Source organism: Balaenoptera physalus (assembly GCF_965194825.1).
Source record: "Balaenoptera physalus genome assembly, chromosome: 17".
In the NCBI taxonomy this organism is placed as follows: domain Eukaryota; kingdom Metazoa; phylum Chordata; class Mammalia; order Artiodactyla; family Balaenopteridae; genus Balaenoptera; species Balaenoptera physalus.
In genome coordinates this window covers 62,902,400-62,918,550 of record NC_138895.1, presented here as the reverse complement: position 1 = coordinate 62,918,550, position 16,151 = coordinate 62,902,400, and the positions used below count along the sequence as shown (strand labels likewise).

Below are 16,151 nucleotides of genomic sequence, written 5' to 3'. Positions count from 1 at the left end.
AAAAATAGGACTTTTTTATGCAATGATATCTGTGTAAACTGTTTAGCTCAGAGATAACACTGGGCTTATAGCCATACATGCTTATGCATATATGATTTGGACATTGGAGATCATAGTGTGCATTGATGTTTATCTCCTGCCTTTTTTTCCCCCTGATGTTCTAGCATGACTCTTACCCTCTGCCATTACACATTCCTTTTTTTTTTTTTTTTTTTAAATTTTTATCCATTTATTTATTTATGGCTGTGTTGGGTCTTCGTTTCTGTGCGAGGGTTTTCTCCAGTTGCGGCAAGTGGGGGCCACCCCTCATCACGGTGCACGGGCCTCCCACCATCGCGGCCTCTCCTGTTGGGGAGCACAGGCTCCAGACGCGCAGGCTCAACAATTGTGGCTCACGGGCCCAGCCGCTCCGCGGCACGCGGGATCCTCCCAGACCAGGGCTCGAACCCGCGTCCCCTGCATTGGCAGGCAGACTCTCAACCACTGCGCCACCAGGGAAGCCCTACACATTCTTTTAAAATACTGAATCTAAATCTTTCATGATAACAGAGCCCGATCTTCTTCTAGTGTTGATAACCATGCTGGAAAAAAACCAAAACAAAACCCTTCAAAACGGTCAACTTCATATCAAAGCATCCTAGTTTCCTTGCCAAATTGATGATAGAATACTTATTTTGTTTAGAAACATTACCTATGCTTTTATTTAATATTTTAAAATATTCCTTATGCATAAGGCAAGAAGATAGTTACCGTCCAGAGCAGCACCTCCCACTGTGCTCAGCGGAACATTAGTTTTGTTGGTTAAGTGGTAGAATGTGACTTAAAGCCAATTGAGATTTGGGAAATTCCAGTCCAAATTGAACGGACTCCCCACTGTATAACTCCCAGGACTTTTCAGAGCTGTAATCGCTAATGTACATTGTGGATCTATGAAGAAGGGGTATAAAGTAATATACAGTTTCCATTAAACTTATTTTGACCAAGGAACCTCCTTACATTTCTTTTTTTGAAGCTAATATCATGGAAAGAATGTAGAGAAAATTCTTGAATTTCTTGTCATCTGTGCTTAACTAGTTACCATAGTAAAATTCCAGATAGAGCGTAGCTAAATTTGGGGTGAGCATAGGCAGTGTCCAGAAATAATGGTTTATTCAAAAAAAGTTCCTACAGCTGAAGATTTCTAAGCCTGTTACCTACCCAAATTACGAAGGAATTCTGTGTGTACTTTATTTTTCCTTCATACATAAAACTTTTCTCATCCTAGGAGTCAGGAAAAAGTGGTTTAACCTATTCTACTATCAGAAGTTGCTTTCCAGTTTTAAAATACTTCCCATTTAAAACAGGACCAGTTTTCTTTGAAAAATTTCAGTGTACTTAACAAAAGAGAAAAATGATTCCAACCTGTGTGTGTATAATTTGTTTTTTGCTTTTATCAGAAGGGAAAATGATGCTAAGTTGCTTACATTAAGCATTTAGCAATAACTAAGGGGGTGTCTAAACCAAATTTCATGTCATTAGTGTGTATTCATTACACAGTGTGAAAGATATCTTTGTACTGTTTGTTAACTTAAATGAACTTTTAAAAATACATACTACACAGGGAGATCAGCTCGGTGCTTTGTGACCACCTAGAGGGGTGGGATAGGGAGGGTGGGAGGGAGGGAGACGCAAGAGGGAGGAGATATGGGGATATATGTATATGTATAGCTGATTCACTTTGTTATGAAGCAGAAACTAACACACCATTGTAAAGCAATTATACTCCAATAAAGATGTTAAAAAAAAAAAAAAGAATCTAAAAAAAACCAAAACAAAACTAAATAAAGATCCCTGGCCTCTTGGAACTTATATATAGAGCAACACTCCGAACTCACTCATAATTTCCTTTCATTGCCTGTATGCATTTGCTGATTCCTCGTGATATTTGTGCCTTACCTGGTAGGTACTCATTGGACTATTGGTCTCCGATGGGTGAGACCTTTTAAGCTGCTTCCTTTGGTACCGTAGGGATGAGCAAGTGGTACCTTAGTGGTTTGCAAGTTACTTACCAGAGTTGTAAGCAAGAACTGTTGAATATGGTGGCACAAATTTATGTTCCCCATCACTTTGGCTATTTTATATACATATATATATACACACCCACACATACACACATATACATGTATACATTATGTTATGTATTATATATGACATTTGTTAAATATCATATTATGATAGTATATTTAACACATAGATACACATGTGTTTAAAATATATGTGTGTGTGTGTATATAAAACCAGTATAAGCTCACAGTATCCTTCATGGCGATTGTTTTAATCTTGTATCTAGTTTGGCACTCTTAAAAAAATGAGCAAAAACTTTGCCTAATACACTTAAACAATGCTGTGAAGACAGTGAGCATTCGTTTTGAACTGTCATGGAATGCATCTGTTAGGTTCACCGTATTGTACATGTATGTTAATTTACCAAATGGATTGGCAGTGATTGACACAGATGTCTTACGGGAGGACACAGACAGCTGTAAGCCAGTTACATAGCTGGATTGAGGTAATAATTGAGATTTTCTTTACAATTGAATAACAGATTAGAAAACAGTCAAAGCAGCATCGATACATTACAATTAAATTACCTTTAATATACAAAGATTTTTTTTGGCAAATGCTGGGAAGAAAGTCAAAGGCATTCCTATGGAGCACAGAACTCATTATTTTTGTTATCAGTAGAAATCTAATTTACATACAAATAAAATGTCAATTCCCATCATAACCATCAAGATAAAGAGCTGCATGTATACTTTTCTATGAGCTATTCTTTTTGAATTTAAGTGCTGTGTTTGGCTCTTTGCCCGTGGACCAGTTGAAATATTCTCAGTTTAACAGAGAAGAAAGGATAAAGTTGAGCCTGGCCCATGCACACTTGCAAAGTCAGACTGGCCTGTTTGAATGAACAGTTGTCATTGTAGATTATTTTAATTATTTTTTTTTCTTGGAGAGGAATACAAAAGGAAAAATGACTTATGTATGGGCAGTGAATGGTAACGTTTCTTAATTTGCTTAGTGAAATTGTAATCTTATTCAAATCAGAGTCTTTAATACATTTGCCTCTCACCTGTTACGAAGGGAAAAATAATGCCCTTTCTCTTTGATTTTCCATGATGTACACTTGCTCTATTTTAGTTATCCCATTTAGTGAAGTAGGCAGATGCTTCATTTTTTCAGATATATCCTACAGTTTCATTTAGACTTCTAGTATAAAGTCTTTAAACGCAACCCCCCAAAAATTTTTTTTGTAATTTTTTTTTTTAGACTTTTTGTGTCATGCTATGGAACTTGAACTTTATCTCATTGGTAATTTTTCAGCAGGGGAATAGCATAGGCAGAGTTGTGTTTTTATTTATTTATTTATTGTTGGCTGTGTTGGGTCTTCGTTTTCTATGCGAGGGCTTCCTCTAGTTGCAGCGAGCTGGGGCCACTCTTCATCGCGGTGCGCGGGCCTCTCACTGTCGCGGCCTCTCTTGTTGCGGAGCACAGGCTCCAGACGCGCAGGCTCAGTAGCTGTGGCTCACGGGCCCAGCCGCTCCGCGGCATGTGGGATCCTCCCAGACCAGGGCTCGATCGAACCCGTGTCCCCTGCCTTGGCAGGCAGACTCTCAACCACTGCGCCACCAGGGAAGCCCTGTAATGTTTTTAATAGAAGTAAGTACTTAATGAAATTATTTCTCTAAGATGTACATGGATACGTGGATACTCATTTTGGCAAATATGACATTATTACTTATTTACCAGACTATCTCCTTTTACCTAAACTAGTACATTTGAAATGAGATATTTAAAATATAGAGAGCATAGCATGATGAAATAAAAGCCTAATAAAATGTGTTTGGGCCAGGATCAAAATTCTTTGAAATCAGATATCTAAATAGTGTGCATTTTATCTCAGAAAGGCTCGGGTTAGTTCTAGTGCAGATGACTGTTAATGGGCTTTGTGCTCTGAAGCATATGTTAATAGAAGTGATCATTATGGATTAATTTCATGTGAATTAATAAGAGATTTATTTGATGGGAGTTGTTTGAAGGTGATGACATTTAAATCTCAACAGGATTTAAGATGTCCAGAAATACCTTTAAAGATTCAGGAATCATCAATTCAGAGAGAGCAAATTAAATAGACATGGATAGCAAAGAATAGGATCTGACACTGGATTTATGAAGTTTGAAGCAGTTTACAGAAAAAGCGATCTACCATTGAAGTATTGCCCTGGAATCTGAAGAAACAGAAAACATTTAAACTCCTTCAACAATTCTTGGGTTTGTGAATTGGATAAACAATGTTCTCTTGCATTTTATAGTTCACTTAAGCAATCTGATTTTGATCTGTATATATGGAGTCGACAGGATTCAAGTTTGTTTTTTTTTTTTTTTCCCTAAACCAATGAGCAAACACATATGTTCTTTAAAAACTGAACTTTATATGTTGTTCATATGGAAGCTATCTAGTTTGCCATGAGCCCAAGATTCGACCTTCCTTTTATTTTGCTATCACTTGCTTAATTCTTTAAATTCTTTGTGGGGGACTTTTGATCAAAAGAAACAATTTGCTCTTCTTTTTTCTTTCTTTTTCATTTTTTAAATAAAAGCTACATGAAATGTGTAATTAATAACTCAGTACTCTTGGGCTGTTGATACAAAGAAGCCTGGAAGAAACATATATTAAGGAGAAGACTATGATATCTTTTCTTTTTGTGTAACGTTTTGATTTTAAACCCTTGAAAGATTTATTATCTGGAAAAACAATAAGAAAATGTCATCTGGTATTATATATTATGATGATAAGAGCTGCTACTTATAATAAAAATCATACTCAGCAGAATTAGAGATTGAGGTCAGATTACATAGTCTTGCTTCCCTATCTTTTTAGTCTTGTTCAGGTTTTATATATATATATATATAAAGATGTGTGTGTTTATATATACGTGTGTGTGTGTATGTATATTGATATACATACACACACATATATATGTATATGTACATACATAGAGAGAGAGAAAGTATCAGTTGAAAGTGCACCTACTTGAAATTATTGTTTGGAAAAGTACTCGAAAGTTTCAGCTTTTTTTTAGAAAGAGGAGTTCCTTATAATTTTTTCTTTACTTTTGAAAAATAGCCTTCCTCTCTTAAAATGATGACAAATAATAAAATGAAGTCCTCTTGCTGGATGTGTTCAGCACATAGCTGTCGTTGGATATACATGTGTTGAATGGATGAATGAAAGTTGGAAAAAATGGAAAACAGTGAATGGTAGGTGTCAGTGGTATTTATGCTACCCTTAGTTGTTGATGGCTTAACATTTTGTAATGTTTCAAGAAAATTAGGTAAAGCTTTTCTAAGGTAAAACTAAAGCGCTTAAGCAGAACCATCCTGGAGTCTTAGAGGCAGAGTGCAGGTTAGAAATAATTTATTGTAATTCCCTCATTATACGGATAAGAGAGGCTCTGAGAAGGGAAAGGGCTTGCCCTTGATTACATCAGCTGGTGATCTGAATCAGGGTCAGAAACTGGATGTGTGATTTGTGTACCCTTCTACCTTCTTAGGTTTTGATTCTTTACTGTGTTTTGGGTCAAGATGCCACAAAGAACATAGAGTTTATATCTCTTTCCTTCAAGGAGTTTCTCATCTAATGGAAATAAATTCTTAACTTCATTTGCATTGGATGGTTGTGTGATCTCAGCTCTCTTTTTAAATTACTGTGATAGTTGATTCCTTTGGTGGAATAATGCATTTGATTATCTATGGCAAGGTTATTTGAGCAAGAGTATTTCATAAATGTATGTGTGTGTATATATTTTTATACATACATATTTATATACATACGTACTTATATATTCATATAGATGAAATAAAACTAAATAAATAATAGTCAGTTTAAAATATCTGGGTAATAATAGAAAACTTAGATTCCTTTTGCTGTGAAGGTGCCATTCTGGGAACATAAGTCCATTTTTTTCTTGTTATATTTAAGCATTTTAATCAGTGAGATGATGTAGTTACCAGAATTATATTTTAAGCTCTAATGCTGATTGTTTCCACTGCATAAACCTGTCTCAGTGATACTGTAACACAGAAACAGTGCAGTACGCTATTGCTTTTTTCTAATAAATTCTTCTACTAAAAATGCAAAGAAGACTTATAGATTTAAGTTTTAGTTTAGGAGGAGATAAGAATAGAAATTGAGATTTTTGCAAATGGAATGTCTTATATCTCAGTAATAAAAATTAATACAGTTAGAGCATTTTTAGGAAGCTAAATACGTTTTGAACCTGCTTAACAATCTTGGCACGTGATATGCATTCATGTGTTTGTACAGGTGGAAAATGATGTAAATGTGGAAACGCTCACTGTTACCCTCTGGCCCCCTAGCCAGCCCCCAGGTCGGTTTTTATCTCATAATGAAGTAGAGGACTGAAGTGGGCACTTTTGAGCCTCGTAGCGCTCATGTAGGTTCTTCAGCTCCTCCTTGTCCAATTCACTTTTCGTTAATTTTTTGCCCCGTTGTCTAAACGGTTGTCTATAGTGGACCTTCTGTAACTGGCATTTTGAACTTTTGTGGTAGTCAGTGTGAGGGATATTGCTGTACAATAGAATGAAAAAGTTTAAAACAGAGTTGGCAAAACTGATGAGTAAGGCTCATTGATGTGATTATATATATTTTTGTATATATACACACACACGTGTATATATGTAGTACATCTGTTTAATTATATTATGACCATTAATGCAGTATCTGCCTCAATAATTTCATTCAGATTAAAAAAAATGATATAAGGATGGTTGAATGCTGGTTCAATCATAGCTTTACAATCTTCTTTATCAAGAGTGAAAATATGACTTAAAAATAGCTAAAAAGATAATACATGTTATAATATGTAATGTTTCTGTAACTCTTGGTAAGGCGTACTTAGATCTGATGCAGAATTCCTGATGGCATTGAAATAGCTCTTTTCTCAGCCTCGTGGTATATGTACACTGGTACTGTGAGTCTGGAGGGGACTAGTTATGGGTACCACTCCATGTCGTTAGCTGTGACGGTGCAGATAGGCAAGTGCACTTTGTATCTTTTCCAGAAGCAGGCTCCCTCCATGATTACTAATTAAGATGTTTTATCCCCACCCCAGAGTAGGTAAGTATTGTGTTCCTTAAGGTTCAGGGGGAGTTCGAGGTTAACTAATTTTGCCAACAGCACAGTCTGCTGTGAAAATGACTTCTATAATCTTTTATATCATGGTTCCTCCTTCTCCTGTTGCTTTATTAAAACCCAGGGGAGGGAGAAAAATCTTGCTCAAGATTTACTCATGCTTTTATCAGGTATCTTTCAAGCAGCTTGCGGTGCTGGCATATTAATGTGTTTTAGGTGTGATCCATTAAAATATGTTTACATCATTTAGGAAGGAAAATATTTTTTGTTTTGTTTTGCAGATGTACAGATCAGCTCTCAAAATGTCTTCTGTGTCTTCTGAGCGTCTTCTAAGACAATTGCATTAGCCCTCCTGCTAGTTGACTAATAGAATTAATAATTGTAAAAAAGCACTCTAAAGCCACATGCCTTATGAAGTCAATGCTGGGTATGATTTTACAAGTATGTGATCTATTTTTTCAAGTGAAATTGTTAACTGGAAAAGTTCTTGGCACACAGTACAATGTCATGCAATCTGTTATTTGTCTTAGAGATAATAACTTGAGGGTGGGTCTGGTCTTACGGTATCTAACTTACGAGTTGCTAGGGGAGTTTCTTCCACTTAGAAGTATTGTGAATGTGCTTATATTTACATAATATGTCATTCTGAAAAATTATAGCGATGTAATTCCAGTAAAAAATTATTTTTTCTCTAACTACTTCAAAGTGTAGTCAACTAAATTAACCATCATTTTTTTAAAAGCAGCTAAAAAGAACATGCCCCTTCCCCCAGAACAAAAAAAAATGAAACCCAAATGACCTTTCTGATACTTCTTTGAAGTTTTAGCAGTTTAACATTCTTTGCAATGTATATTATTAAGGGCCCTATTCAGTGAGTCATATGGATTGTAAAGGTCTGTTCTTGGGTGAAAGAATGAACTGAAATTTGAAAGGATGATAATTTAATCCAATCATATTTTCTCTCAGTCACTATAGATGCTGGTTGAGTAGTTTTTAAACTATGACCCATTACTGTTCTTCATGATGATAATAAATCAGCAAGATCCAACTTTTTGGTTCTGGAAAATACATTAATTTTTTTCAATTATTGACATATTTATATCTGTTCATTTCTAAGTATTTTATCTTAGTTCCCTTGCTGTGTAAGATGTCGCTGTTTTTCTCATCGCCTTGACCTTAATATATGGGCATAAACCATTTTCTTTTCATTTGAATGGAAGGATAATCTTAATGAATTGGATTATTTCATCCTTTTTTCTTCATGAATCCTGCCTTTCATATAGATTTTTATCTTTTCTGTGTAGCCTTATTTATTTCATCTTGGTGCATCACTGTTAGATTTTATTTATATGATGGAGGAAATGTTAAAATCCAATGGAAAAACAAACAAACGGGAAATTCTGGAGGGAAATGCATGAAATGCTGTACCAAATCATCACATTTTTGTATGCAGGAATACTCTATAAACTAGTATTTCCTTTTCTGTAGGCCAAGTTAAAACAGTATATTTTTTACTCAAACTCTTATATTTTAGACTGTAACTTATTTCTTTTAAGCTTCCCTTTTATTCTTTCCTTTTTAGTTTTCCCTTTGTTGACTACCAGTAAAATTGCCCTCCAATCTTCCATGTGTTGGTACAAGTTCCCAAGTTCTGGCTGTTCTGACAGAGGACTAGAGGTCTAAAATGTCAACAGCAACAGATAAGACATTAAAATGCAAACATTAGAAGATAAATTAGTTAGCTAGTGTTCCATTTTTTTTTAACGATGGTTACCTGACTGAGTTAATTTTAGGAGCTAATGGTAATGACACCAAGGTGAAGACCATACTGCCTCCCTTGCCCCCCCATGCCAGGCAGGTTTACATGCCTCATGACTATCACCTTCACTGGAAACCCCAAATGGTTTTTCTTTTGGTTGTTGTTCTCGTTCCAAGTGGGAGATTCTATGGATATTTTGATGACTAACATTCTCGGTGTATAAGAAGAGCAGTATACTCTCTTAAGTACAGTTACACTGTTTTTGACATTGTTCAAGAAAGTGAATTATTACCTTGTAACTGATTCCTTATCCTGTATCTAGTGCATTATCTTGGTTCAGTGATTCATATTATACAAATTTTGCTTGACCAGCTTTTCAGAAGCGAAGATTTACCCATATATCCAAAGCCAGTGTGGTTCCTCAGCAGTTGTGGGAAATTATAGATGAGAATGACTAAAACATGCTATTAATTTAGATTTTCTAAGGACATTTTGGATAATCATGGTGTAACTAACTCTGTTAAATCTGCCCTTGTGGTAGCGTCAGCTAGTAAAGAAAGAAGGTGGATTTTTCCAAGAGACAGTTGGGGTGACGACATACGGAGCCCTTGCAGTTTTTCGGCTGGAGGCTGAAGGAACACGGGCCATGAAAGTCAATTCTCCACAAGCCTTTGTTACTGCATTCTTTTATTGACACAGTACAATTTGTTTCTTATCTCCGTATACCCTTAGAGTTCTGATTCATTAGACTCCCCACAATGTTCTTATGTGGACCCTAACTTGAAAGGCACAGTTGAGCTAGCATGTGAAGGTGAACCATAGGAAACTGCTAACAGTTTGCCATGTTGAGCTACAAAATGGCAATGTCACATGGTTCAATTGAATATTTTACTTTAGTCAATTTCCAGTGTGCTCCTGATGGTGGGATAGGTACTGTTTCCAGCATGCTGTGCCTAGAAACCCTGGCCTTAGGTAGGTTCTCATCATGCCAGATGGAGTCCTAGTAAAACCCAACCTGGCCACTATGACGTGTACCAGGTCCCCCTTCTTTCAGGCAAGTCCCCCAAAGGGGGCTTAAAGTAATTTATCGGTACGGCAGAGATGAAACATTTGTTATCCTCCATTTCTGGAAGTAAAGGGGCAGTTTTCACTTTGTTTATAACATGCTCTTTCTGTCTTTTGACTGTGAGGATATTTTGGTTGAAACTATATTGGTATCTCGGTTGCACAGTGTGTAACAATATCGAGTTTCACTTTATAGTTGTTTGTATACACATATACGTATCATAAATAAACACGTAATGTATATTCTATAAACATAAACAGGTGTATATATTCTATAAACATAACGTGTACATATTACACATAGTATATAACACGGATAAATAGAGAAGCATTTATCTATCAACTCTTAAGAAAGAAGCTGAGCAAAAAATATAATTGGCAGCCAAGATTAAGTAATAGGAATGATGATAGAGCTAGTAATAATAATACCTTGGTATTCATAAAACCATTTAAAAATAACAAATGAGCCACCCTTTGTGACAAAAATAATTCTAAATGTAAATCGTTGGCATCAGTCTCAATTTTTTGCTATTTTTAAAAAAAATAGCAGATTTTTTTTTCCTAGAGAAAATTTTTTATTATGTGCCTTAAAAAAAGCCTTGCATGGAGTAAGTAAAATGTTCTAGATTAGATTACATGCCTGCAAATTTCAAATAACCCTGTATCTTCCTTTTCCTTGTATTTTAACAGATATGGTCCGGAAAAAGAACCCCCCTCTGAGAAACATTGCTAGTGAAGGCGAGGGCCAGACCCTGGAGCCTGTCGGTACAGAAAGCAAGGGATCTGGAAAGAACAAAGAATTTTCTGTAGATCAGATGTCAGAAAATACGGATCAGAGTGATGCTGCAGAACTAAATAATAAGGAGGAACATAGCTTGCATGTCCAAGATCCGTCTTCTAGCAGTAAGAAGGACTTAAAAAGCTCAATCCTGAGTGAGAAGGCTGGCTTCAATTATGAAAGCCCCAGTAAGGGAGGAAACCTTCCCTCCTATCCACATGATGAGGTGACAGAGAGAAATATGTTGGCTTTCTCATCTCCAGCTGCTGGGGGAGTCTGTGAGCCCTTGAAGTCTCCTCAAAGAGCAGAGGCAGATGACCCTCAAGATATGGCCTGCACCCCATCAGGGGACTCCTTGGAGACAAAGGAAGATCAGAAGATGTCACCGAAGGCTACGGAGGAAACAGGGCAAGCGCAGAGTGGTCAAGCCAATTGTCAAGGCTCAAGCCCAGTTTCAGTGGCCTCAAAAAACCCACAAGTGCCTTCAGATGGGGGTGTAAGACTAAATAAATCGAAAACCGACTTACTGGTAAATGACAACCCAGACCCGGCACCTCTGTCTCCAGAGCTTCAGGACTTTAAATGCAATATCTGTGGATACGGTTACTATGGCAACGACCCCACAGATCTGATTAAGCACTTCCGAAAGTATCACTTAGGACTGCATAACCGCACCAGGCAGGATGCTGAGCTGGACAGCAAAATCTTGGCCCTTCATAACATGGTGCAGTTCAGCCATTCCAAAGACTTCCAGAAAGTCAACCGTTCCGTGCTTTCTGGTGTGCTGCAGGATATCAATTCCTCAAGGCCTGTTTTACTAAATGGGACCTATGATGTACAGGTTTGTGCTTTGTATTGTGATCTCTTTGTACAGAAAATGTTGTTAGTAACGAAATGTGAATTTTTACATGTTCGTTAAAATCAAGCTCCCAATACCAAAGGGGTAGCCTGCTCAATGGAGCAGAAGAGAGACGCAGTCTGTAGCTGTTTCATCCAAATGTGTATTCAGAGTTATCTTTAGCCTCTCATCATGGAAAATAATCCCAACATTTCTATTAGGCTGGGAAAAGTTTTTTCATGGAATTAGCTTGGCTTCATATTTCTGGACATATTTCATGGTAATTTGATGTTTTCAGAGTCTTCCAAAAATGGCACTAATCTTTATGGTTCTACATGATAGTAATTCGTGCTTTGTTCTAGTTTTAGATTATAAATCTTTTGCTATAGCCTTTACTTCAGGGAGGGTCTTTCCTGTGTCTTGGATGAGGATTTAATTTTACACTCTGCCAAACTGGACCAGAGTTGGGTCACACTGATGGTTGCAGAGATGTACTACTGAAAAGGCAACATAATTGCAAATGAAACTTTGGGAATAAAATTTTACATTGATTTAAAAAGAAGTCAATGTGAGTAAGTACTAGGGACACCAGAATGACCTTGGTGTGGACCAATAAAGCATTCCTTCCTGCATTTAAAGAAAATCATAATTTATGAAAGCATTTAGTAGTAATTTAGATTTCTACTTTTATTAAAACTGGCATACCTTTTTGATCTACCCCTTCTGTGTTAGCTTATGGCATATGTGAGATAAAAAAAAAAAACCTACCATTTCAAATAGAATGAAATGCAGAACGGACTCAAGTAATGTATTCATTTCATTTTAGCAATTTTAGTATAGTTGAAACTGACAATCAGCTTGAGAAAGTGTATTAGTTTCTGTTACAGTCTGTAGATTTTTATTGTATTATTAGGCCAGGGTTTTCAAAACATATTCGGTTTAATATTAACCTTCTTTAGGAATGATTAGAAGAAGTACCTGAGAACTAATGAAATCGCATCACACTTATTTGACCTCCTCAATCCCTGAAAATATCAATCATTTTTATCAACTCAGTGGCTACAGCACATTTGTTCTAGACCTCTCTTTTGACCTAGTGCCAATTAAGAAAGACAGGCAAAGGGGTTATAAATAACAGGTAGTGAATATATTTTGCAATACTTGTAAGAAGGATCAGAAGAGAAATTTCCAAGTCCTTTAAAAACGTCAGAATGGCAATCTTTTCACTTTAAGGGAGATAAAGAAGAACTCTTAAAAAGCCAGTTTCATCTTTGTAAAGCTCTCAAAATTCCATCTTACTTTGTGAATTTCCACAAATAGAATGATTTCTGTGGCGCAGCAAATTAAGCCAACATAGTTATTATGCATGAAAGCTACATGCTTTGAACTGCTGTCTTATTAAAGATCTCATTTCACTGGCTTGTGTCAGATACACTCTGCTGTCAAACTATGATTGGAAAGCAAATACGTGTTTTAGATAAAAGGGTTAGAAGTGAATAATGTCAGTATGTGAAATGGTGTTTTATAATTAGCGGGGAATATGATGTTAATACCTGGATTTCCGGCCGGGGTTTCAGTTTGTTCACTCTGGGGACAACTTCTGAGGGAAGCTGATCTGGGCTGTCAGGCAGGCTCTAAAACGAAGATTACTAAGGGCCTATAGTTTGGAAGAATTCAGATTTTTAAACACACTTCCATTTCCCCCAAACAGTTATTTGTTAGGTTCCTAGTTATTTATAGTAAAGTTTATGTTTGGGTAGAACGAGCTGGACACTTTTCCTGGGCAGTGATTTTAGAAATAAAACAGATGTGGGAGCTATCTGAGTTTGAACTAATAGAACTAGAAATAAAACAGCTGATCCTAGACTCTGCTGTCTCCTAAATCCTCGCAGCAGTGCCCAGTAAAGAAGACAGAAATGGTAGGAAATCGCACGGAGGGAGATAATCTTGTTAAAATCAATTTTTTTTTTCAAAGAGAAATAATATGGCTAAAAATAGAAAACAGCGATCTATGGAAAAAGTGACTGATTCTTTCGAAGAAACAATTGGAGAGAGAAAGAAGCCTAAAGAGAGTTAACTTTCTTCAGTTTGGGAAAAGCACACTAAATGTACTTTAGGCCAAATGTTAATCTTGAATACTTTACACACACACCAGATGTTGATGCAGAAACATGTCTGAAGATAAATAACTTATTAATATTTTTATGCTGAAATAAATATCAGGCAGCTTCGCTATATGTGTAAATTGAATAAAAGCGCATCTGAAATCCCCCTTTTTCACCCACATATGTTTGTGTTGCTGAAATGCCGTTTGAGAGGTTCTTTCCTTGGCATGTGTGCTATGTGGAGACTAAAAGCTGTGGGAAGTAAAATGCTGACTGCAGAATTTCTTTAATGCAGTTTTGTCAGAAATTGATAGCAAGTTAATGGCTTGTGTGTATTCTGATAAAGAAGATGTTGGTAAATACGAGGATTAAAGACAAATAATCATTCCATTCCAGGAATTATTGATATCAATCTGTAATTTAAGCTCGTTGAAGTAATAGATGAGCGATTCATTAATCTTTTTCAATTAAACTTTTTTTTTTTTTTAACATTCAGGACAGTTGGTGGTTAATGATAGATTTATGACATTTTAGGCCAAGAAAAAAGGAACAGAAGCCAGAAGTGGAGGACTTAAGGACTCTGTGGCTTTGATCTATATTTTGGTTTGGCATGGATGGTTTTAAATAATTCAAACTGACTTGAGTGCAAACATGAGATATACGGTTGGGGAAAAAGAAATAATTTAAACAAATTTTAAGATTTCTAGTTCCAAGTTCAGATTATTTGACATATATTGAAGTTAATAATTGAAGTTTTGACCTGCTTTTACTGATGGTATCCACTTCTGTGTAAGTTTTATTACACATCATGAAGTCAAAGAATTACGAATTTGTAAAAATAGTGTCAAACAACGTTTCTTTGTACTTCATAATCGACAAAGCCCCGGCCAGATAATGGAGGTCATTTTAAAGGGCCATCATAAAATCTGGACTGTCACTTCTGAGTCTGTTGAATTCAGATCCCTCACACACCATGAGGTAGCATACCCAGCCCTGAAATCAGAAGAGATATAGACCTTTACCAAGAAAAAATAAGGAAAGATACAATGGCTAGCTTAGGACTCATTGACTTGACCCGGATGTTAGTTTCTCAATTTTTAAATTTCCCCTGCGTGTTTTATCAATTATTGTGCTTAAATTTTTAAAAATAATGGATGTGGCATGGTGGCTAAGCCCTTCATGCAATTTTTACTACCTGTATTCAGCCCTTGAGGCTCACGTATAGACCGATAATAGGACAAGAGATTGAGTTCTTCAGAAAGTAATTACAGCCTCTTTCTTTCTAATCTGCTTTATTATGCTTATATTTAAACCATCACTGAATGGAGGCCTGCGTTGCTAAACGCGGACTTTGCTGTTTCATTAGGGCTTAATGTGTGGTGCATTAGGGTGTTTGCATCATCTTTATGGGGGAGCTCTTAGCCCTCAGATCAAGTTATAAAAGTCGGAGTCTTGTCAAGTTGTGCTTCCCACGGGAAAGTGTTTAAGCTAGCCCAAGTTTATAAATGCTCACAGTGTATATGGTGCCTTTTCATATTAGGAAACCTTTCCTGTTATTCTGCATTATTCAGGCCTCTAAGAAGGGAGCTACAGGATGCCAGCTATTAAATTCATTTTGGCCCTGAATGAAATTTTAAGGTTAACAGAAGAATCTCAGTGATTGTCTTGTGTTTGAGTTAGGAGCCCTGCGTTTCTGTTTTATAAATATTTTTTATCAGAGTTGCACAATATGTCATGTTAGAAGCAGGAAGAACAGATTTTCGAGCTAGGAAGTCATTTTCTGTGTTTGCATTTTCAACATATTTAACTCCATGAGCTTTATAAATTCTTAACATGTGCCCGTACATTCATTTGAACAGGGGGTTACAGTTTGGTCTGGAAAAAAAGAAAACTCCAGAGAACATTCATCTTATTTTGGTCTATTTTGAATTTTCTTGAATTTTAACCTCCAAATATTTATTTTTTGCCTTGCTGTTTCCTTTGATCCTGGAGCAGGAGGGAAGCTGTAGATCTTAGCAGGTTCTGTTGCTTTGTTCTTCTGAGTTGAGGACAATTGCTCTTTAGAAACGCTGGTGAATGAGACTTGAATCACTTCAGACTCTCTCTAGAGTACGGAATGTTTGGCATATGAACCCATACTTATTTTCAGGACCGTGTCTCTTTAACAAGTAATAAAGTGTGCAAAATAAAACATATGCTCACCCTAAGGCCATAAAAGCAAAGCAGTGTTCTGGCATTTACCAGGTTATTTTCATCATGAAGATAGCTGAGCTTTATAATGTAGCCACACGGATGGAACAGTTTGACCATCTTCACTAATCCTTTTACCTGCATGATGGTTAAATCTCCATTTGGCTTTGTTACAAGAGGGTCAGTATGATAAATGTCAGTCCCTCTTTGATTTTCAGTCTATT

General features: G+C 36.4%; 1 protein-coding gene across 7 annotated transcripts in view; it reads left to right on the top strand.

Annotated features, from left to right (window-relative positions):
- Positions 1-16,151, top strand: part of TRPS1 (transcriptional repressor GATA binding 1) — a 262,703-nt gene that overhangs the window by 42,504 nt on the left and 204,048 nt on the right. For 3 of the 7 annotated variants that reach the window (XM_082433127.1, XM_082433128.1, XM_082433130.1), the window contains exons 2-3: positions 7,474-7,633; positions 10,707-11,635. In XM_082433127.1, the coding sequence (XP_082289253.1) occupies positions 7,597-7,633; positions 10,707-11,635 (966 nt within the window). In that variant the 5' untranslated portion in view covers positions 7,474-7,596. Of the gene's footprint in view, positions 1-204; positions 5,299-7,473; positions 7,634-10,706; positions 11,636-16,151 lie in introns of those variants that run through there. The other 4 variants (XM_082433133.1, XM_082433132.1, XM_082433129.1 and 1 more) reach the window with 3 other exon arrangements.